The sequence below is a fragment of the Procambarus clarkii genome, chromosome 20 (genome assembly GCF_040958095.1).
Source record: "Procambarus clarkii isolate CNS0578487 chromosome 20, FALCON_Pclarkii_2.0, whole genome shotgun sequence".
Lineage (NCBI taxonomy): Eukaryota > Metazoa > Arthropoda > Malacostraca > Decapoda > Cambaridae > Procambarus > Procambarus clarkii.
The window spans coordinates 14,288,399-14,313,359 of record NC_091169.1 but is presented as its reverse complement, the minus strand read 5'-3'; the positions used below and the strand labels follow the sequence as shown (position 1 = coordinate 14,313,359).

Below are 24,961 nucleotides of genomic sequence, written 5' to 3'. Positions count from 1 at the left end.
ACCCATTAAGTTCATCCCATTAACATAATCTCGTCTGCTCCAGTCGGACTCCAAACTCTCAAAATGGAGTTAAGTGGAGACGTCGTCAGTCATCATCCCATTAACAATGTCCAATTAAATCTTTCCCCCTAACTAATTATTTATTATCTAAGATATTAAAGTTATTGGGAGGGCCAGAGTAACTTTAGCGGCGGTACAGGTTCCCTGGACCTTGCCTCTGGAGGCCCTTGGACTTGGCCCCGGGACCTGGCTCCTGGACCTGACCCTGGAGGCCCCTGGATCTGTCCCCTCTAGGCCTCGGGACCTGCACGCTGGAGGCCCCTGGAGGCCCCTGGACCTAGCCCCTGAAGGACCCGGGACCTGGCCCATGGGGACCACGGGACCTGGCTCCTGGAGGCCCTGGGACCTGGCCCGTGGAGGCCCCTGGTCCTGGCCCCTGGAGGCCCCTGGACCTGGCCCCTGGAGGCCCAGGGACCTGGCCCCTGGAGGCCCCTGGACCTGGCCCCTGGAGTAGGAGCTATCTCTACACCGTGTGTAGTGATGAAGTGATAGCAGTGTGCAGTGATAACTGTGTAGTGATAACCTTGCATAGTGATAACCGTGTGTAGTGATAACAGTGTGTAGTGATAACAGTGTGTAGTGATAACAGTGTGAAGTGATAACCGTGCGTAGTGATAACAGTGAGAAGTGATAACAGTGAGAAGTGATAACCGTGTGTAGTTATAACCGTGTGTAGTAATATCCGTGTGTAGTGATAACAGTGTGTAGTAATAACAGTGAGTAGTGATAACAGTGTGTAGTGATAACAGTGAGTAGTGATAACAGTGAGTAGTGATAACAATGTGTAGTGATACCAGTGTGTAGTGATAATAGTGTGTAGTGATAACCGTGCATAGTGATAACCGTGTGAAGTGATAAAAGTGTGTAGTGATAATCGTGTGTAGTGATAACCGTGTGTAGTGATAACCGTGTGTAGTGATTACCGTGTAAAGTGATAACCGTGTGAAGTGAGAACCGTGTGTAGTGATAACAGTGTGTAGTGAAAACCGAGTGAAGTGATAAGAGTGTGCAGTGATAACAATGTGTAGTGATAACAGTGTGTAGTGATAACCGTATGTAGTGATAACCGTGTGTAGTCATAACCGTCTGAAGTGATAACAGTGCATAGTGATAACAGTGTGTAGTGATAACCGTGTGTAGTGATAACCGTGTAAAGTGATAACCGTGTGAAGTGATAACAGTGTGTTGTGATAACAGTGTGGAGTGATAACAGCGTGTAGTGATAACCGTGTGTAGTCATAACCGTATGAAGTGATAACAGTGCGTAGTGATAAGTGTGCAGTGAAAACTGTGTAGTGATAACCGTGTTTAGTGTTAACCGTGTGTAGTGATAACTGTGTGTTGTGATAACCGTGAATAGTAATAACAGGGTGTAGTGATAATCGTATGTAGTGATAACAGTTTATAGTGATAATAGTGTGTAGTGATAACCGTGTGTAGTGATAACAGTGAGTAGAGATAACAGTGTGTAGTGATAACCGTGTGTAGTTATAACCGTGTGTAGTAATATCCGTGTCTAGTGATAAGAGTGTGTAGTAATAACAGTGAGTAGTGATAACAGTGTGTAGTGATAACCGTGTGTAGTGATACCAGTGTGTAGTGATAATAGTGTGTAGTGATAACCGTGTGAAGTGATAACCGTGTGTAGTGGTAACCTCGTGTAGTGATAACCGTGTTTTGGTATAACCCTGTTGAGTTATAAATTTAAATTTTGCCCCGAGTGTGTAGTGATAACCGCGTGTAGTGACAACCGTGAGTAGTGATAACTGTGTGTAGTGATAACCATCTGTTGTGATAACCGAATGTAGTGATAACCGTGTGAAGTGATAACAGTGTGAAGCTTTCACCATCTTCACTATCCTTCACCACCTTCCCTACCCTACACCAACTTCTTTATCTTTCACCATCTTGCCTACCCTTCACCACCTTCCCTACCCTTCACCACCCTACCAACCCTTCATCTTCCCTACCCTTCACCACCTTCCCTACCCTTCACCACCACCTGCGGTACCCTTCACCGCCTTCCCTACCCTTCACCATCTTCCCTAACCTTAACCATCTTCCCTAACCTTCACCACCATCACTACCCGTCACCACCTTCCCTACCCTTGACCATCTTCCCTACCCTTTACCACCTTCCCTACCCTTCACCATCTTGCCAACCCTTCGCCACCTTCTGTACCCCTCACCACTTTCCCTATCCTTCACCAACACCCCTAACCTTCACCACCTTCCCTACCCTTCATTACCACCCTTAACCTTCAACACCTTCCCTACCCTTCACCACCAACCCTAACCTTCACCAACTTCCTTACCCTTCACGAACACCCCTAACCTTCACAATCTTTCCTACCCTTCACCACCACCCTTAACCTTCACCACCTTCTCTTCCCCTCACCACCTCCCCTAACCTTCACCACCTACCCTACCCTTCACCATCACCCCTAACCTTCCCTACCTTCTCTACCCTTCACTGTAACACCACTCTATTGTATACCCCACTATAATTGACCACTATAATGGTTAGTAAACTAATAATGTAAACACTACTTATCCTGAGTAACACTTCCCCATCGGTTGCACTTGGTAACACTGTTATGAGCTGATATATGATGGTTACACCGGGACTACAAAGTACACTGCCAACAAGGAGATGCTAACACAGGATGAAATACGCTGCCACCATCTGCCTTTGACCATTGAGACTATATCAAGCAACGAGGCAAAAAACATTGCTTGACTTGGAGAGTACTTTCTATGACTGTCATTAATTATGGAAACGGTTGTAAGCCACTATATCCAAAAGGCTAAGAGGATCCAACAATTGACACAGACGGGAAATTTACCAGGAGTTTTATTGAGACCAAAATTATGTCAATCACCACTTATAAATCCTACTCTGACACTGGCAAAAAAATTAAGAAATTTGGACATGGAACAAAACCTCAGAGATCACACACATTACCTTAAAACCTGTCTCTCCCTGGCTCAGATGTTCTTCACAGCCCTCTCTGGACCCCGGTGTCCGGCACTCTGTCCTTACTAAGTCCCTACAGGACCTCTATATACAACCCCCACAGGGGGAGGGGGAGATCTGCTGTTGCTACCCACCAAGAATGTACAAACACTCAAGAAATATTTCAATAAGCTTGTTTGACATTCACCATACACTCTTCAAGAGAGGAGTTATTAATTAATTACGTGTGTGGCTGACCTCTGACCTGGCCAAAAGGGGGAGATCCAAAGATGTTTACACATAAGAATCTGGAGTCTAATTCCCTTGCATGAAATATTACATACTTGAAACTATGCTGACTAAGACTAACCCAGGAACTTTTAATCAATATACAAGATACTCCGGAGGTCATCTGGGCTGACCTCTTGGAGAAGGCTTCCCTGGGTGTGAACTCTAAGGGGGGGGGGGGAGGTCCTGGGTGTTACATCACCACCACCCCTAACCTTCACCACCTTTCCTACCCTTCACCACCACCTTTAACCTTCACCACCTTCTATTCCCTTCACCACCTCCCCTAACCTTCACCACCTACCCTACCCTTCACCACCACCTCTAACCTTCACTCTCTTCCGTACCCTTCACCACCTTCCCTACCCTTCTCCACCGTCCTTACCCTTTACCATCTTCCCTACCCTTCACCACCTTTTCAAACCTTCACCACCTTCCCTACCCTTCACCACCTTCACTACCCTTCACCACCACCCCTAACCTTCACCACCTTTTCTACACTTCATCACCTTCACACCCTTTACCACCTTTCTTACCCTTCACCACATTCCCTACCCTTCACCACCTTCCCTACCCTTCACCACCTTCCCTACCCTTCACAACCACCCCTAATTTTCATCCTCTTCCGTACCCTTCACCACCACACATAACCTTCAGCACGTTCCCTTCCCTTCACCACCTCCTGTAACCTTCACCACCTTCCCTACCCTTCACCACCACCCCTAACCTTCATCCTCTTCTGTAGCCTTCACCACCACCCCTAACCTTCACCACCTTTTCTACCCTTCACCACCTTCATACCCTTTACCACCACCCCTGACATTCACCACCTTCCCTACCATTCACCACTACCCCTAAACTTCACCACCTTCCCTACCCCTCACCAGCACCCCTAACCTTCACCACCTTCCCAACCCCTCACCACCACCCCTAACCTTCACCACCTTCCCTACCCTTCACCACCATCCCTCCACTTCACCATCACCTCTACACTTCACCACTATCCCTAACCTTCACTAACTTCCCTACCCTTCACCACCATCCCTAACCTTCACCACTACCCCTAACCTTCACCATCACCTCTACCTTTCACTACTACCCCTAACCTTCACCACCTTCCCTACCCTTCACCACTACCCCTAACCTTCAACATCTTCCCTACCCTTCACCACCACCTCTAACCTTCCCTTCCCTTCACCATCACCTTTACGCTTCACCACTATCCCTAACCTTCACAACCTTCCTTACTCTTCACCACCATCCTTACCCTTCACCACTACCCCTAACTTTCATCATCACCATTACCCTTCACCACTACCCCTAACCTTCACAACCTTTCCTACCCTTCACCACCACCCCTAACCTTCACCACCTTCTCTACCCTTCACCACCACCCTCAACCTACACCACCCTCAACCTACACCACCGTCCCTACCCTGATCCACTACCCCTAACCTTTACAACCTTTCCTACCCTTCACCACTACCCCTAACCTTCCCTACCCTTCACCACCTTCCCTACCCTTCACCACCACCCTTAACCTACAACACCGTCCCTACCCTTCACCATCAACCTTGTCCCTACCCTTCACCACCACCCCTAACCTTCACCACCTTCCCTACCTTTTAACAACTCAACTCTTCACCACTTTCGTTGAGCCCTTTAATCGTGCCACTTGCTGAGTCTGAAACAACAACAACAACAACAACAAGAAATACAACAACAACTACACTACCTATAGCCACCTCAACTCCACTTTACCTATTAAGTTCATCCCATTAACAATGTCCAAATAAAATTTTCCCCCTAACTAATTATTTATTATCTAAGATATTAAAATTATTGGGAGGGCCAGCGTAACTTTAGCGGCGGTACAGGTTCCCTGGACTTTGCCCTTGGAGGCCCCTGGACTTGGACCCCGGGACCTGGCTCCTGGACCTTACCCCTGGATGCCCCTGGATCTGGCCCCAGGACCTGGCCCCTGGAGGCCCCCGGACCTGGCCCTTGGAGGCTACGGGACCTGCCTCCTGGAGGCCTCGGGACCTGGCCCCTGGTCGTGGCTCCTGAAGGCCGTTGGACCTGGCCCCTGGAGGCCCTGGGACCTGGCCTCTGGAGGCCCCTGAAAGCCCTGGAACCTGGCCCAAGGAGGCCCCTGGCACCGTGTGTAGTGATGAAGTGATAACAGTGTGCAGTGATAACAGTGTGTAGTGATAACAGTGTGTAGTGATAAAAGTGTGTATTGATAACCGTGTGAAGTGATAAAAGTATGTAGTGATAACAGTATGTAGTGATAACCGTATATAGTGATAACCGTGTGTAGTCATAACCGTATGAAGTGATAACAGTGTGCAGTGATAAGTGTGTAGTGATAACAGTGTGTAGTGATCACCGTGTATAGTGATAACCGTGTGAATTGATAACAGTGTGTAGTGATAAGAGTGCGTAGTGATAACCGTGTATAGTGATAACCGTGTTAAGTGACAACAGTGTGTAGTGATAACAGTGTGTAGTGATAACCGTGTAAAGTGATAATTGTGTGAAGTGATAACAGTGTGTTGTGATAACAGTGTGTAGTGATAAAAGTGTGTTATGATAACCGTGTGAAGTGATAACAGTGTGTAGTGATAACAGTGTGTAGTGATAACAGCGTGTTATGATAACCGTGTGAAGTGATAACAGTGTGTAGTGATAAGAGTGCGTAGTGATAACCGTGTATAGTGATAACCGTGTGTAGTGATAACAGTGTGTAGTGATAACAGTGTGTAGTGATAACCGTGTAAAGTGATAATTGTGTGAAGTGATAACAGTGTGTTGTGATAACAGTGTGTAGTGATAAAAGTGTGTTATGATAACCGTGTGAAGTGATAACAGTGTGTAGTGATAACAGTGTGTAGTGATAACAGCGTGTTGTGATAACAGTGTGTAGTGATCACCGTGTATAGTGATAACCGTGTGAATTGATAACAGTGTGTAGTGATAAGAGTGCGTAGTGATAACCGTGTATAGTGATAACCGTGTGTAGTGACAACAGTGTGTAGTGATAACAGTGTGTAGTGATAACCGTGTAAAGTGATAATTGTGTGAAGTGATAACAGTGTGTTGTGATAACAGTGTGTAGTGATAAAAGTGTGTTATGATAACCGTGTGAAGTGATAACAGTGTGTAGTGATAACAGTGTGTAGTGATAACAGCGTGTTGTGATAACAGTGTGTAGTGATAAAAGTGTGTTATGATAACCGTGTGAAGTGATAACAGTGTGTAGTGATAACAGTGAGTAGTGATAACAGCGTGTAGTGATAATCGTGTGTAGTTATAACTGTATGAAGTGATAACAGTGCGTAGTGATAACAGTGTGTAGTGATAACTGTGTGTAGTGATTACAGTGTGTAGTGATAACCGTGTGTAGTGTTAACCGTGTGTAGTGATAACTGTGTGTTGTGGTAACCGTGAATAGTGATAACAGTGTGTAGTGATAATCGTATGTAGTGATAACAGTGTATAGTGGTAACAGTGTGCAGTGATATCAGTATGTAGTGATAACAGTGGGTAGTGATAACCGTGTGTAGTTATAACCGTGTGTAGTAATATCCGTGTGAAGTGATAACAGTGTCTAGTAATAACAGTGTGTAGTGATAATCGTATGTAGTGATAACAGTGTATAGTGATAACAGTGTGTAGTGATAACCGTGTGTAGTGATAACAGTGAGTAGTGATAACAGTGTTTAGTGATAACTGTGTGTAGTTATAACCGTGTGTAGTAATATCCGTGTGTAGTGATAACAGTGTGTAATAATAACAGTGAATAGTGATAACAGTGTGTAGTGATAACCGTGTGTAGTGATACCAGTGTGTAGTGATAATAGTGTGTAGTGATAACCGTGTGAAGTAATAACCGTGTGTAGTGGTAACCTCGTGTAGTGATAACCGTGTTTTGGTATAACCGTGTTTTGTTATAAATTTAAATTTTGCCCCGAGTGTGTAGTGATAACCGCGTGTAGTGACAACCGTGAGTAGTGATAACTGTGTATAGTGATAACCATCTGTTGTGATAACCGAATGTAGTGATAACCGTGTGAAGTTATTACAGTGTGAAGCTTTCACAATCTTCACTATCCTTCACCACCTTCCCTACCCTTCACCACCCTACCAACCCTTCACCATCTTCCCTACCCTTCACCACCTTCCCTACCCTTCACCACCTTCCCTACCCTTCACCGCCACCTGCCCTACCCTTCACCGCCTTCCCTACCCTTCACCATCTTCCCTAACCTTAACCATCTTCCCTAACCTTCACCACCATCCCTACCCTTCACCACCTTCCCTACCCTTGACCATCTTCCCTACCCTTTACCACCTTCCCTACCCTTCACCATCTTGCCAACCCTTCGCCACCTTATGTACCCCTCACCACTTTCCCTCTCCTTCACCAACACCCCTAACCTTCACCACCTTCCCTACCCTTCACCACCACCCCTAACCTTTACCACCTTCCCTACCCTTCATTACCACCCTTAACCTTCACCACCTTCCCTACCCTTCACCACCAACCCTAACCTTCACCAACGTCCTTACCCTTCACGAACACCCCTAACCTTCACAATCTTTCCTACCCTTCACCACCACCCTTAACCTTCACCACCTTCTCTTCCCTTCATCACCTCCCCTAACCTTCACCACCTACCTTACCCTTCACCACTCTAGCGAGGTTGCGTATTGGCCATACTCGCTTAACCCATGGTCACTTGATGGAGCGCCGCCCTGCTCCTTATTGTCCTAGTTGCATTGTCCCTCTTACGGTCGTGCATGTCCTTCTTGAATGTCCTGACTTCCAGGACGAGCGTGTGTCTTGCTTTCCGACCGCCCCTCGCGGTCACCTGTCCCTCGATAGAATTCTTGGTGACTCAGATACTTTTGATATCGTTCGCCTTATGCGTTTTTGTTCTCGTATTGGCATCCTTGGTGATATTTAGCGCCCTCTGATTATTTTGCGTATTTGATGGTGCTACATAGCCTTCCCGGTTTGGTGCCTTCTTTTGATAATTACTTACTTACCCTTCACCACCTACCTTACCCTTCACCATCACCCCCTAACCCTCCCCACCTTCTCTACCCTTCACCACCACCCCTAACGTTCACCACCTTCCCTACCCTTCACAACCACCTTTAACCTTCACCACCTTCTCTTCCCTTCACCACCTCCCCTAACCTTCACCACCTACCCTACCCTTCACCTCCACCTCTAACCTTCACTCTCTTCCGTACTGTCGGGGTTACTCGTTGATCAACAGTATACTCAAGGTCACTCACCGTAGCCCTGCGGGTCTTCACTCTATCCTCGCGGCGCCACTGTACGCCAAGAGAGTATCCCAGTCAATTCCAACCGGCCTCTGATCGAGAAGGAGTGGGAACACAATTTGTTCTCTTAACTGTTGTATGCCCGCCCCAGCATAGGGCTCTACTACTAACCACAAGGTCACCAACTGGTGTTTTCGGTGTCCAGTAACACGTCAGTGGTTTTGTTGAATTGTGGTAACAGTGGCAAGAGCACACTCAATACGTCTGATATCAGGCAGGTATTTACTTCTATCGCTCTCTGCTTTCAGGTATTATATAGCCACAAGAAATATGGAGGGGATGATATAAACACCAATGTACTTTGTATTTTACTTAAAACTCATTCAAAAACATCACAAGATTATATCAAATAAGCAAACAGCTGTTTCAGGCAGAAGTCGCTCGTTCCCACACATATAATCATGAACTCGCCAAGCCGGCAACGCTCCCCCTCACGTCAATGTCAAAATCAGCTGGGCGACTACCCCTGCGCGAATGTTACTTTATCTGTTTGCTTGTGGCGTGACGCGCCAGTTTCTTTAAGTTCGCAAAGATCACTAGAAGTTCGAACACACAATATTTGCGACAATAGCACGTAAACACTTCGCTGCACTGATCTTGAGCTCAATCAATCATCTCTATATTAATAGACACAATAACTCACTATCATAGTATAACATACTGCCCTTCATTTAATGATAACGTATGCAAGTATATATCACTGGAGTTCTCAGTAATTCTTTCCGTGGGCGATAACACAATTAATCACTGCACACATGAATGATTATTCAATACACGAACATAGACATATATATATATATGGATGAGTCACAGACATCAATAATGGTAATTACATAGTTACTGGGCACATAGCCTAACTCCAAATACTGGCATATTTATATATATATATTCTCTCACTAAATGATCACATTACAGTCTCATGAAAGACATTATCAACACAGTAAATTCATCAATTACTCCGGGTGCCTGCATACACCAATAATAATCATAAATATCGTGAGTACTCTTTATAGTCCCACTCTGCACACTGGTGCCTTACTGTGACATAGGTGAGCCTTGCTCATGACATACAAAATACTCTGGCTAAATAATATAGCTGACTAAAGGGGAATTGGGAGGGAAACTAGAATCACCTACTTCCACCTATCCTCCGGTGAGAGTTGAGTTGTAGCTCCTGGTCCTGGCTCCTGCCTCGTGTAGGGAACGCCCCCACACACACACTGTCGTGTCCTCCAGGAACTCAATCAACGTCCCACCGTAAGCACGTCGTCTCCGTGCCTTTTCACTGCAGGTCCGTGCTCCTCCTTGACTTCTTGTAGGGTTGGAGTCGGTCTCCCGGCCGTCGACTTCTCCTCCCAGCTACGGCTGCCCGCCTACGTCTCGGCTGCAGTCGTTCGGATTCCCCAATAGTTTTCTTCTTCCACTGCTTCCTGGTGACTCGGTCCAGCCACTACGCCGTCACAAACGGGTGAACTGCCTCAGACGTCGCATACGTCACTGCACAGACTTCACTTCTTCTTGCACAGTACCTGTCCTGGAGCACTTGTTGCTCAATATCCCGTCGATTCCCTCTCTGGTCCAACACATGAACGAAGGAAGACCACACAGAGTACTTGCAGACTTTGGGTGACGCGTAAAATCCACGGGAGCGGGAAACAACTGTCAAACTGACAGGACCAATCTTCGCACGTCCAACCACCTTGACGTGCCATGTCAGACTGATTCCATCCGGAGGATTGGCACAGTTACATACGTTATCACTGTGAAGCTATCAGCCATCAAATACGTCGCTGCCTAGACTCCACTCTTGCACAACATCTGTTCCTGGAGCACTTGTTGCTCAATATTCTGTCAATTCCTTCTCTGGTCCAACACATGAACGAAGGAAGACCCCACAGGTGATGGCAGACCACGGGTGATGCGTAAGTCCTCTGGAAACGGGGTAAGCGATCCAACTGACAGGACCCCCCAGCGCACGTCCGACCTCCTTGACGTGCTGTCTTAGACTGATGGCGCCAGCGCGGCGCGATGACCGGACCCCCCTTCCTTCGTGACGTCATATTCGCCACGGGAGGTTTTCATTGGCTCCCTGTGCCACGTCGCTGTCGGTGACCAATCTGGTGTCACTGACGTCACACAGTTTTGGCGGCAAAACAGAAGAGCCAGCGCCATATTGGCTTCCTAAAGGGCCTAAACCACAGCCCAAAATACTCTTCTTTTATGAATTTCTCGGCACTTCGAGAACACTACATTCTCCTACACATATCAAACTGATGCCTGCGACGTAGAGAACGCTCGGGTAAAGTGGACATGACTCTTACTGCAGGCGTGGGAGGAATATAAGGGGGGGAACACCGTCACATACCCCCCCTTAAAATAAGAGTCATGTCTGGTTAGTGCATACAGGACAGGGCATCTGCTACTACGTTGTCTTCCCATCGGATGAGTTTAATTTCCAACCAGTATTCCTGCCGCCAATGCGAAATGCTCCTTACATATCCATTGACCGTTCCCACGGTCTCTCCTGATGTCCATTGTTCCTTCAGCATGTACAGAGGACTTTGCACCCCTTGTCCATACACCAGCTGGAAAGGTGAGAAACCTAACGATCCTACCACTGCGTTACACATGGCAAACAACGCAGGACATACTGCTTCATCCCACTCAGTTCCCTGCTCTGTGCAGAACACTCTCATCAGCATGCCGTCCTGTACGTAACAATGAGTGGCCCTCCCAGGACCAACACGTCCTCCATCGGCCTCATGAATCAATTCGGGGAACTTTATCTGCTGCAACTCTCCAAGACGAGTGCGGTCTACCCCTAGAGAACTGGTGAGGGTCACCTGTAACTCACCATCCGGGCTGCCTTCGCCCTCCACTCGTTCTCCGGGTCCCACGAAGAGGTGATCGATTTCCAGACTGTTGGACGTCTCCTCATCAGCCCTATCAGATCCACACCCTCCGTGTCCGTTGCACTGCCTCGGAATCACAGCACAAACAAGGAACGCCGCCATGGCGATTCCTTTCTCGTCCCCACAGGCGTCTAACACTCCGCCTGTCTCCTCATAGTGCTCTATGCACTCCTCGCCCTTCGCGAGATTCGGGAGGACATATCCTCCACATGCGTCATTTCCCAAGATGACTTGTGCCTCCATCTTGGGCATTGATGCACAGACCTCCACCACTAGGGTCTGGCAGCCATAATCAGAATTCAGAGTCACCTGGTGTAGGGGCATCCTCACTAGGCCTCCCACAGTGGTCACACTTGCCACCCCCACACTGGTACTCTCGTAACCCTCGGGGAACAGGGTTTCGCTCACCAGGGTAAAATCTGCCCCAGTGTCTCTTAATATCTTCACCGGGATGGGGTCTGCGTCCCCCATCCTTACAGTTCCCTCACTCACGAATGGGTGAACTCTTTTCTCCCCACTCAGTACGGGTTCATCCTGCACCCACTCGGCCATGTGGTCCTCGACCCTCACGAAAGCAACGTTCCACCGCTGCTCAGGGTGTCTGCATTCCCGCGCGACGTGTCCGAATATTCCACAGTTGTAGCAGCAGATCCTTCTTCGGTGGATCTTCCTCGCGCCATTCATCGACTCCTCGGTTTCGGCAACAACTCTTCAGCTCTCAGCTTGGGACTTCTTTACCGGCTCCACAGCACTCTTTGAACCTCTCCTGTCTCCACTTGAGAGGTTGGACTCAGGAGAACTCGCTCCTGTCCTCCATCCGTCCGTCCTTCTATAACTTCTACCATTTCCGGAGTGTTTGGTCGGTCGGTGCCGTCCCTCTCGGTGTGGTCGCAGAGCTTCTTCCAGCATGTCGGCTCTGTCGGCCGTGGCTCTCAGGTCCTTAATGTCCGCCTCCTTTACTCTAACCCTGATCTCAGGAGAGAGCACGGACATAAACTTCTCCATGACCATAAGCCTCTTGACCTCTTCAGCCGACCTCGCTCCTTCAGAGTCCAGCCACTTAAGGAACTTCCTCTCCATGTCCCTCGCCGTCTCCGCATAAGATTTTCCTGGCGAACGGGTACATTCCCTGAATCTCTTCCTGTAACATTCCGGCGTGAGCTTAAAAGAAATGGAGCACAGCTCTCTTTACAGCATCGTAGTTGGTGCACTCTTAGAGGTCAAGCATATTGTAGGCTTCACGAGCTTCACCGGTGAGCCTACCCTGAACCAGCTCCGCCCACTCCGCCCTCGGCCACCTCTTCAAAGTAGCAACCCTTTCGAAGTGGTCGAAGAAACCTTCAGCTTCATTTGGTACAAAGACAGGCAAATCTCGCTCCCTCACTCGGCGGTCCTCCTGCTGTAGCGGAGCAGGGGGAGCTAGCCCCTAGCTCAGCTCGCCTCAGCTCCACATCCTTGTTAGCTTCTATCTCCTGCTGTTTCAGTCTAGCTTCTAGCTCGTCTTTGCGCTGCTGTGCCTCTCGCTCTTCCTTGCGCTGCTGTGCTTCTGCTTCTCGCTCTTCTTTGCGCTGCTGTGCCTCTGCTTCTCGCTCTTCTTTGCGCTGCTGTGCCTCTCGCTCCTCACGCTTCAGCTGTGCTTCTCGCTCCTGTTCTTCCCTGCGCAGCTGTGCTTCTCGCTCCTGTTCTTCCCTGCGCAGCTGTGCTTCTCGCTCTTCTCTGCGCTGCTGTGCTTCCAGCTGCAGCTTCATTATCTCCAGCTTAACGCTGTGCCTGCTGCCGCTGGATCCCCTGCTGCTCTCACCAATGCTCAGGTGTTCTCCCATACTGGCAGGTGTTTGTGGCAGTTCCTCCCCCAAAGCTTCGTCTCGTGCCCTGAGCTGTGCCATGATCTCCAGTCTTCTCTCTCCCACTCTGGAAGATCTCAGCTTTATCCCAAAATGGTCTGCTATTGACTGTAACTGTGCCTTGGTGCACTCCTCCAGCACCTGCTCATCTCTAGTGTCAATGAACCTTCTTACTTTATCATCCTCCATCTTGTGCTATGAGTAATAACCTGTACCTGATATCTAATACCACTGCAAAGTACCACAACTGCAACCTTTATCTTGATCGTGATCCTGGCGAGGTCGCCAATGTCGGGGTTACTCGGTGAGCAACAGTATACTCAAGGTCACTCACCGTAGCCCTGCGGGTCTTCACTCTATCCTCGCGGCGCCACTGTACGCCAGGAGAGTATCCCAGTCAATCCCAACCGGCCTCTGATCGAGAAGGAGTGGGAACACAACTTGTTCTCTTAACTGTTGTATGCCCGCCCCAGCATAGGGCTCTACTACTAACCACAAGGTCGCCAACTGGTGTTTTCGGTGTCCAGTAACACGTCAGTGGTTTTGTTGAATTGTGGTAACAGTGGCAAGAGCACACTCAATACGTCTGATATCAGGCAGGTATTTACTTCTATCGCTCTCTGCTTTCAGGTATTATATAGCCACAAGAAATATGGAGGGGATGATATAAACACCAATGTACTTTGTATTTTACTTAAAACTCATTCAAAAACATCACAAGATTATATCAAATAAGCAAACAGCTGTTTCAGGCAGAAGTCGCTCGTTCCCACACATATAATCATGAACTTGCCAAGCCGGCAACGCTTCCCCTCACGTCAATGTCAAAATCAGCTGAGCGACTACCCCCGCGCGAATGTTACTTTATCTGTTTGCTTGTGGCGTGACGCGCCAGTTTCTTTAAGTTCTCAAAGATCACTAGAAGTTCGAACACACAATATTTGCAACAATAGCACGTAAACACTTCGCTGCACTGATCTTAAGCTCAATCAATCATCTCTATATTAATAGACACAATAACTCACTATCATAGTATAACATACTGCCCTTCATTTAATGATAACGTATGCAAGTATATATCACTAGAGTTCTCAGTAATTCCTTCCGTGGGCGATAACACAATTAATCACTGCACACATGAATGATTATTCAATACACGAACATAGACATATATATATATATGGATGAGTCACAGACATCAATAATGGTAATAACATAGTTACTGGGCACATAGCCTAACTCCAAATACTGGCATATTTATATATATATATTCTCTCACTAAATGATCACATTACAGTCTCATGAAAGACATTATCAACACAGTAAATTCATCAATTACTCCGGGTGCCTGCATACACCAATAATAATCATAAATATCGTGAGTACTCTTTATAGTCCCACTCTGCACACTGGTGCCTTACTGTGACACAGGTGAGTCTTGCTCATGACATACAAAATACTCTGGCTAAATAATATAGCTGACTAAAGGGGAATTGGGAGGGAAACTAGAATCACCTACTTCCACCTATCCTCCGGTGAGATTTGAGTTGTACCTCCTGGTCCTGGCTCCTGCCTCGTTTAGGGAACGCCCCCACACACACACTGTCGTGTCCTCCAGGAACTCAATCAACGTCCCACCGTAAGCGCGTCGTCTCCGTGCCTTTTCACTGCAGGTCCGTGCTCCTCCTCGACTTCTTGTAGGGTTGGAGTCGGTCTCCCGACCGTCGACTTCTCCTCCTAGCTAAGGCTGCCCGCCTACGTCTCGGCTGCAGTCGTTCGGATTCCCGAATAGTTTTCTTCTTCCACTGCTTCCTGGTGATTCGGTCCAGCCACTACGCCGTCACAAACGGGTGAACTGCCTCAGACGTCGCATACGTCACTGCACAGACTTCACTTCTTCTTGCACAGTACCTGTCCTGGAGCACTTGTTGCTCAATATCCCGTCGATTCCCTCTCTGGTCCAACACATGAACGAAGGAAGACCTCACAGAGTACTTGCAGACTTCAGGTGACACGTAAAATCCACCGGAGCGGGAAACAACTGTCAAACGGACAGGACCTATGTCGCAGGCATCAAACTGATGCCTGCGACATAGAGAACGCTCGGGTAAAGTGGACATGACTCTTACTGCAGGCGTGGGAGGAATATAAGGGGGGGAACACCGTCACAGTACCCTTCACCACCTTCCCTACCCTTCTCCACCTTCCCTACCCTTTACCATCTTCCCTACCCTTCACCACCTTTTCAAACCTTCACCACCTTCCCTACCCTTCACCACCTTCACTACCCTTCACCACCACCCCTAACTTTCACCACCTTTTCTACACTTCATCACCTTCACACCCTTTACCACCTTTCTTACACTTCACCACATTCCCTACCCTTCACCACCTTCCCTACCCTTCACCACCTTCCCTACCCTTCACAACCACCACTAATTTTCATCCTCTTCCGTACCCTTCACCACCACACATAACCTTCAGCACGTTCCCTTCCCTTCACCACCTCCCCTAAACTTCACCACCTTCCCTACCCCTCACCACCACCCCTAACCTTCACCACCTTCCCAACCCCTCACCACCACCCCTAACCTTCACCACCTTCCCTACCCTTCACCACCATCCCTACCCTTCACCATCACCTCTACACTTCACCACTATCCTTAACCTTCACTACCTTCCCTACCCTTCACCACCACCCCTAACCTTCACCACTACCCTTAACCTTCACCATCACCTCTACCCCTAACCTTCACCACCTTCCCTACCCTTCACCACTACCCCTAACCTTCAACATCTTCCCTACCCTTCACCACCACCTCTAACCTTCACCACCTTCCCTTCCCTTCACCATCACCTTTACGCTTCACCACTACCCCTAACCTTCACAACCTTCCCTACCCTTCACTACCCTCCTTACCCTTCACCACTACCCCTAACTTTCATCATCACCTCTATCCTTCACCACTACCCCTAATCTTAACCACCTTCCCTACCCTTCACCACCACCCCTAAACTTCACCACCTTCTCTCCCCTTCACCACCACCCTCAACCTACACCACCATCCCTACCCTTCACCACCACCCTCAACCTACACCACCGTCGCTACCCTACACCACCGTCCCTACCCTTCACCACCACCCTTAACCTACACCACCGTCCCTACCCTTCAACACTAAGCCTAACCTTTACCACCGTCCGTACCCTTCACCACTACCCCTAACCTTTACAACCTTTCCTACCCTTCACCACTACCCCTAACCTTCCCTACCCTTCACCACCTTCCCTACCCTTCACCACCACCCTTAACCTACAACACCGTCCCTACCCATCACCATCAACATTAACCTACACCACTGTCCCTACCCTTTACCACTACCCCTAACCTTCACCACCTTCCCCACCCTTCACCACCACCCTTAACCTACACCACCATCCCTACCCTTTACCATCAACCTTAACCTACACCACTGTCCCTACCCTGCACCACCACCCCTAACCTTCACCACCTTCCCTACCTTTTAACAACTCAACTCTTCACCACTTTCCTTGAGCCCTTTATTCGTGCCACTTGCACCCTTTTGTACCCAGTTGCTGAGTCTGAAACAACAACAACAACAACAAATACAACAACAACTACACTACCTATAGCCACCTCAACTCCACTTTACCTATTAAGTTCATCCCATTAACAATGTCCAAATAAAACTTTCCCCCTAACTAATTATTTATTATCTAAGATATTAAAATTATTGGGAGGGCCAGCGTAACTTTAGCGGCGGTACAGGTTCCCAGGACTTTGCCCTTGGAGGCCCCTGGACTTGGTCCCCGGGACCTGGCTCCTGGACCTTACCCCTGGATGCCCCTGGATCTGGCCCCTGGACCTGGCCCCTGAAGGCCCCCGGAACTGGCCCTTGGAGGCCACGGGACCTGACTCCTGGAGGCCTCGGGACCTGGCCCCTGGTTTTGGCCCCTGAAGGCCGTTGGACCTGGCCCCTGGAGGCCCTGGGACCTGGCCTCTGGAGGCCCCTGAAAGCCCTGGAACCTGGCCCAAGGAGGCCCCTGGAGTAGGAGCTATCACTAAACCGTGTGTAGTGATGAAGTGATAACAGTGTGCAGTGATAACAGTGTGCAGTGATAACAGTGTGTAGTGATAACAGTGTGTAGTGATAACAGTGTGTATTGATAACCGTGTGAAGTGATAAAAGTGTAGTGATAACAGTATGTAGTGATAACCGTATATAGTGATAACCGTGTGTAGTCATAACCGTATGAAGTGATAACAGTGTGCAGTGATAAGTGTGTAGTAATAACAGTGTGCAGTGATCACCGTGTATAGTGATAACTGTGTGAATTGATAACAGTGTGTAGTGATAAGAGTGCGTAGTGATAACCGTGTAAAGTGATAACCGTGTAAAGTGATAACCGTGTGTAGTGATAACAGTGTGCAGTGATAACAGTGTTTAGGTATAACAGTGTGTAATGATAACCGTATGAAGTGATACCAGTGTTTAGTGATAAATGTGTGTTGTGAAAACCGTGTGTAGTGATAACCGTGTAAAGTGATAATTGTGTGAAGTGATAACAGTGTGTTGTGATAACAGTGTGTAGTGATAAAAGTGTGTTATGATAACCGTGTGAAGTGATAACAGTGTGTAGTGATAACAGTGTGTAGTGATAACAGCGTGTTGTGATAACAGTGTGTAGTGATAAAAGTGTGTTATGATAACCGTGTGAAGTGATAACAGTGTGTAGTGATAACAGTGTGTAGTGATAACAGCGTGTATTGATAATCGTGTGTAGTCATAACTGTATGAAGTGATAACAGTGCGTAGTGATAACAGTGTGTAGTGATAACTGTGTGTAGTGGTAACCGTGAATAGTGATAACAGAGTGTAGTGATAATCGTATGTAGTGATAACAGTGTATAGTGATAACAGTGTGTGGTGATAACAGTGTGCAGTGATAACCGAGTGCAGTGATATCAGTATGTAGTGATAACAGTGTGTAGTGATAACCGTGTGTAGTTCTAACCGTGTGTAGTAATATCCGTGTGCAGTGATAACAGTGTGTAGTAATAACAGTGTGTACTGATAGTGTAGTGGTAACCGTGTGTTGTGATAACCGTGTGTAGTGGTAATCGTGTGAAGTGATAACCGTGTGTAGTGATAACAGTGTTTAGTGATAACCTTGTGTAGTGATACCAGTGTGTAGTGATAATAGTGTGTAGTGATAACCGCGTGTAGAGACAACCGTGAGTAGTTATAACTGTGTGTAGTGATAACCATCTGTAGTGATAACTGTGTGTAGTGATAACCATCTGTAGTGATAACCGTGTGTAGTTATAGCCGTGTGTAGTGATAACCGTGTGAAGTGATAACCGTGAGTAGTGATAGCCATGTGAAGTGATAACCGGGTGAAGTGATAATCGTGTAAAGTGATAAACGTATATAGTGATAACCGTGTGTAGTGATAACCGTGTGTAGTAATAACGGTGTGCAGTGATAACAGTGTGAAGTAATAACAGTGAGTAGTGATAGCCGTGTCAAGTGATTACCGTGTGATGTGATAACCGTGTGTAGTGTTAACTGTGTAAATTGATAACCGTATGTAGTGATAACCGTGTGTAGTGATCACCGTATGTAGTGATAACAGTGTATGATGATAATTGTGTGTAGTGATAACCGTGTGCAGTGATAGCCGTCTGTAGTGATAACCATGTGTAGTGATAGCTGTGTGTAGTGATAACCGTGTGTAATGATAACTGAGTGTAGCGATAACCGCGTGTAGTGATAACCGTGAATAGTGATAACCGTGTGTAGTGATAACAGTGTGTTGTGATAACAGTGTGTAGTGATAACAGCGTGTAGTGATAACCGTGTGTAGTCATAACCGTATGAAGTAATAACAGTGCGTAGTGATAACAGTGTGTAGTGATAACAGTGTGCTCACCTAGTTGTGTTTGCGGGGGTTGAGATCTGGCTCTTTGGTCCCGCCTCTCAACCGTCAATCAGCAGGTGTTCAGATTCCTGAGCCTATCGGGCTCTGTCATATCTACATTTGAATCTGTGTATGGAGTCAGCCTCCACCACATCACCCCCTAATGCATTCCATTTGTCAACCACTCTGACACTAAAAAAGTTCTTTCTAATATCTCTGTGGCTCATTTGGGCACTCAGTTTCCACCTGTGTCCCCTTGTGCGAGTTCCCCTTGTGTTAAATAGACTGTCTTTATCTACCCTATCAATTCCCTTCAGAATCTTGAATGTGGTGATCATGTCCCCCCTACATCCTCATGTCTCAGGGGCCTTGATCCTCATGTCAAGGGGGCCTCGTAGCCTGGTGGATAGTGCGCAGGACTCGTAATTCTGTGGCGCGGGTTCGATTCCCGCACGAGGCAGAAACAAATGGGCAAAGTTTCTTTCACCCTGAATGCCCCTGTTACCTAGCAGTAAATAGGTACCTGGGAGTTAGTCAGCTGTCACGGGCTGCTTCCTGGGGGTGGAGGCCTGGTCGAGGACCGGGCCGCGGGGACACTAAAGCCCCGAAATCATCTCAAGATAACCTCAAGATAACCTAACTCTTGTGTCTTCCAGCGAAGTGAGGTTTAATTCCCGTAGTCTCTCCTCGTAGCTCATACCTCTCAGCTCGGGTACTAGTCTGGTGGCAAACGTTTGAACCTTTTCCAGTTTAGTCTTATCCTTGACTAGATATGGACTCCATGCTGGGGCGGCATACTCCAGGATTGGCCTGACATATGTGGTATACAAAGTTCTGAATGATTCTTTACACAAGTTTCTGAATGCCGTTCGTATGCTGGCCAGCCTGGCATATACGGCTGATGTTATCCGCTTGATATGTGCTGCAGGAGACAGGTCTGGCGTGATATCAACCCTCAAGTGTGTAGTGATAACTGTGTAGTGATAACCGTGTTTAGTGTTAACCGTGTGTAGTGATAACTGTGTGTTGTGATAACCGTGAATAGTAATAACAGTGTGTAGTGATAATCGTATGTAGTGATAAAGTGTATAGTGATAACAGTGTGTAGTGATAACCGTGTGTAGTGATAACAGTGAGTAGTGATAACGGTGTGTAGTGATAACCGTGTGTAGTTATAACCGTGTGTAGTGTTGGGGTTTACCGGTGAGCAACCGTAATCAGCACTAATCCTGGCAAGGTCGCCAATGTTGGGGTTTACACTTACTCTCGGGTGATCAACAGTATACTTTCAATGTCACTCACCGTAGCCCTGCGGGTCTTCACTCTAATCCTCTCGGCGCCACTGCACGCCAGGAGAGTATCCCAGTCAATCCCAACCGGCCTCTGATTGAGAAGGAGTGGGAACACAACTCGTTCACTTAACTGTTATGTGCCCGCCCCAACAATAGGGCTTCACTATTAACCACAAGGTCGCCAACTGGTGTTTTCGGTGTCCAGTAACACGTCAGTGGACTGGTTGAATTGTGGTATCCTTGGCAAGGTTACACTCAATAGATCAGGAATCAGGCAGGTACTTACTTTTATCACTCTTTGCTTTCAAGTATAATATAGCCACAAGATAAATGGAGGGGATGATAGAAACACAACAGTATTTTGTATTTTACTTAAAAATTCATTCAAAGATGTCACAAGGTCATATCAATTACTAATCAGCTGATCCAGACGGGAGTCAGTCGTTCCCACGTATATTATGAACTCACTACGGTGGCAACACTCCCCCTCTCGTCAATGTCACGATCAGCTGAGTGCCCCCCCTTCCGCGCGAAAGTTTATTGCTTGTTTCTCTAGCGGCACGCGCGCTGTTTCTTTAAGTTCTCAAAGATCACTAGAAGTTCACACACTCGATATTTGCAACAATAGCACGAATTATTTCGCTACACTGTACTTGGGCTCAAACAATCGTTTCTATAATAAATGTGACAATAATTCACTGTAATGGTTTTATACACTGCCCTTCATTTCAATGATATCTTATGAAGTATTTAACACTGGAGTTCTCAGTACTTCCTTTCGTGGGCAATAACACAATAAATCACTGCACTCGCAAATGGTTATTCAATGCACGAACATAGACATATATAATATAGATAAATCAGACATCAATAAATGGTAAATAAATAGTTACTGGGCACATAGCCTAACTTCCAAATACTGGCATGATATTATATATAATTTCTCACTATATGTTCACATCAAAGTCTCATGAAAGATATTCTCAACACATTAAATTCCTCACTTATTCCGGGTGCCTGTACACACCAATAATAATATATATAAGTATCGTGAGTACTCTTGATAGTACTATTCTGCACACTGGTGCCTTACTGTGACATTGGTGAGCCTTGCTCACGACATACAAAATCCTCAGGCTAAATAATATAGCCGAATAATATAGCTGACTAAAGGGGAATTGGGAGGGAAACTAGAACCACCTACTTCCACCTATCCTCCGATGAGAGTTGAGTTGTAGCTCCTGGTCCTCGTGTCGGGAACGCCCCCACACACACGTTGTCGTGTCCTCCAGGAACCCGATCGCTGTCTCACCGTTTTGCGCGTCGTCTCCGTGCCTTCTTCCCTGCAGGTCCGTGCTCCTCCTCGACTTCTTGTAGGGTTGGAGTCGGTCTCCTGGCCGTCGACTTCTCCCAGCTACGGCTGCCCGCCTACTTCTCAGCTGCAGTCGTCCGGATTCCCAACTAGTCCTCTTCTTCCTCTGCTACCCAGTGGCTCTGTTCAGCCACTACGCCATCACGAATGGGTGAACTGCCTCAGACGTCGCCTACGTCACTGCACAGACTTCACTTCTTCTTGCACAGTACCTGTCCTGGAGCACTTGTTGTTCAATAACCGTCGATTCCCTCTCTGGTTCAACACATGAACTAAGGAAGACCTCACAGAGTACTGGCAGACTTCAGGTGACGCGTAAAATCCACGGGAGCGGGAAACAACTGTCAAACTGACAGGACCAATCGTCGCACGTCCAACCTCCTTGACGTGTCGTGTCTGACTGATGGCGCCAAGGCGGCGCGCTGCCCGGACCCCCTTCCTTCGTGACGTCACTTTCGCCACGGGAGGTTTTCATTGGCTCCCGGTGCCACATTGCTGTCGGTGACCAATCCGGTGTCACTGACGTCACACCGTTTTGGCAGGGAAACAGGGGAGCCAGCGCCATCTTGACTTCCTAAAGGGCCTAAACCACAGGCCAAAATATTATTGTTTCACAAATTTCTCGGCTCTCCGAGAACACTCCACTCTCCCACATATATCAAATTGATGCCTGCGACGTAGAGAACGCTTGGGTAAAGTGGACATGACTCTTACTGCAGGCGTGGGAGAAATATAAGGGGGGGAACACCGTCACATACCCCTCCCCTTAAAATAAGAGTCATGTCTGGTTAGTGTATACGGGATAGGGTATCTGCTACTACGTTGTCCTTCCATTTGATGTGCTTGATTTCCAGCCGGTACTCTTGCAGTAACAACGCCCACCTCGTCAGACGTTGGTTGGAATTCTTCATTTTGTATAAAAAGGTGAGAGGGTTGTGATCTGTGAATACCAAAACAGGTCTCGCCCCTCCTCCCACGTACACATCAAAGTGCTTCAGGGCCATAACTAGCGCCAATGCCTCCTTCTCAACGGTGCTATAGGCCCACTGGTATTTTACAAACTTCTTCGAGTAGAACGCTACTGGCCTATGTACTTCACTCCTTTCTTGAGCCAACATGGCCCCAATTCCAACATCGCTGGCGTCTACGTACAGTATGAATCCGGCTGAAAAATCTGGAGATATTAATACCGGGGCCTCCGTCAACAATTTCTTGGTCTTTTCAAAAGACTCTTGGCAGGCCTCTTCCCATCTCCATCGTACATTCTTGGAGAGTAGCTCGGTTAGGGGATGCGCTACCGTGGAGAAATTCCTGCAGAACCCACGATAGTACCCTATCATCCCGAGGTACCTTAGCAACTCTTTACGCGTTCTGGGCACGGGGTATTCCTTAATGGCTGTTACTTTGTGATCAACAGGGGTGACTTCACCTTGGCCAATGACAAAACCAAGGTACTCTAAGTGAGCTTTCCCAAACTCGCTCTTGGCCAAATTTACAGTCAAGTTAGCCTCCTCTAGCCTTCTGAACAATTCTCTGAGTCTCTCCAGATGCGTCTTCCAATCGTCGGCGTACACGACGATGTCATCAATGTAAACTGTGCAGCCTGCGGCACCCCTTAGCAATTCATTCATCATACGCTGGAAGCAGCTGCCGCTGTTTTTCATTCCAAAAGGCAACAACTTTTACTGGTACAGCCCGTCAGGAGTTGCGAAAGCTGATATCTTCCTGGCCTCAGGAGTCAAAGAGATCTGGTAGTACCCCTTGAGCAGATCGACCTTGGATACGTACCGTGCACTGCCCACCTGGTCAATGCAATCGCTCACTCTTGGCATGGGGTGAGAATCAGCCACTGTGATGGAGTTCACCCTCCTGTAATCTGTACAAATGCGGTAGGTTCCGTCGCTTTTCCTCACCAACAAGCATGGAGAACTCCACTCACTTTTACTGGGCTCCATAAGGTCGTTCTCAAGGAGGTACTCCACCTCCTTTCTCATCAGCTCTCGCTTCTCCGGGCTCACCCTATACGCGCTCTGCTTGATGGGCCTGGCGTCCCTCACCTCTACCTCGTGCGTCACACTCTTGTGTCGTCGGGGCACGTCGGTAAAGAGGGAGGCATTCTCTCTCAGTAGGTTCGTCAGGTCCACTCTCTGTTGCCCTTCCAGATGTAGTAGCTTGTCCTTGATCTTCGCCAGACTTTCAGTGTTGGTGAGACGGGTGCCGTCCGCCCTGGACCACTTTCCTTCCTCCTCCGGGAGTTCTTGTTCCACCTGTACGCACAGAACCGTCTTCTGCTGGGGTTCTCGGGTCATCGTTCCGTCCTGCCTGGCGGCTCCTCCTTCCACAGTGAAGAAAGGTTTCAGGCGGTCTACGTGACACACCTGTTTCTTTCGGGGTCTGTCCGGCTTCCCAATCTCGTACGACACTGGACCCAACCGCCGCAGCACCTGGTATGGTCCCTCGAACCGCGACTCGGTCACCCTACCTTTACCTGGCAGCAAAACCATCACTTGGGACCCGACCTGGAAATCCCTCTGCGTAGCTCTCTTGTCGTACCACTCCGACATCTTACGCTGCGCCTCCTTCAGGTGTTTCCCAGCTAGTTCCTTCGCTAGAGTGAGACGTTCTTTGAACTTCTGGACATATTCATTCACCGTTCCCACGGTCGCTCCCGGTGTCCATTGTTCCCTCAGCATGGACAGAGGACTTCGCACCTCGTGTCCATACACTAGCTGAAAAGGTGAGAATCCTAATGATCCTACCATCGCGTTACGTATGGCAAATAACGTGGGGTATACAGCCTCATCCCACTCAGCCCCCTGTTCTGCGCAGAATACTCTCAGAACGCTCTTCAAGGTGGAATGAAATCTTTCGATCGCCCCCTGCGACTGCGGTCGGTAGGGCGACGACCAAATCTGAGTCACTCCCCAACCTGTCACCGTCT

The 24,961-nt window shown here is 47.9% G+C and overlaps 2 protein-coding genes across 2 annotated transcripts in view; one reads left to right on the top strand and one right to left on the bottom strand.

Annotated features, from left to right (window-relative positions):
- Positions 1-12,330, top strand: part of LOC138366915 (uncharacterized) — a 66,152-nt gene extending 53,822 nt beyond the window's left edge. Inside the window, exon 6 of the mRNA XM_069328188.1 lies at positions 12,094-12,330. Within this exon, the coding sequence (XP_069184289.1) occupies positions 12,094-12,330 (237 nt within the window). The remainder of the gene's footprint in view (positions 1-12,093) is intronic.
- LOC138366709 (neural cell adhesion molecule 1-like) overlaps positions 1-24,961 on the bottom strand; it is a 1,471,037-nt gene that overhangs the window by 394,387 nt on the left and 1,051,689 nt on the right. The gene's annotated exons all lie outside the window — the stretch shown is intronic.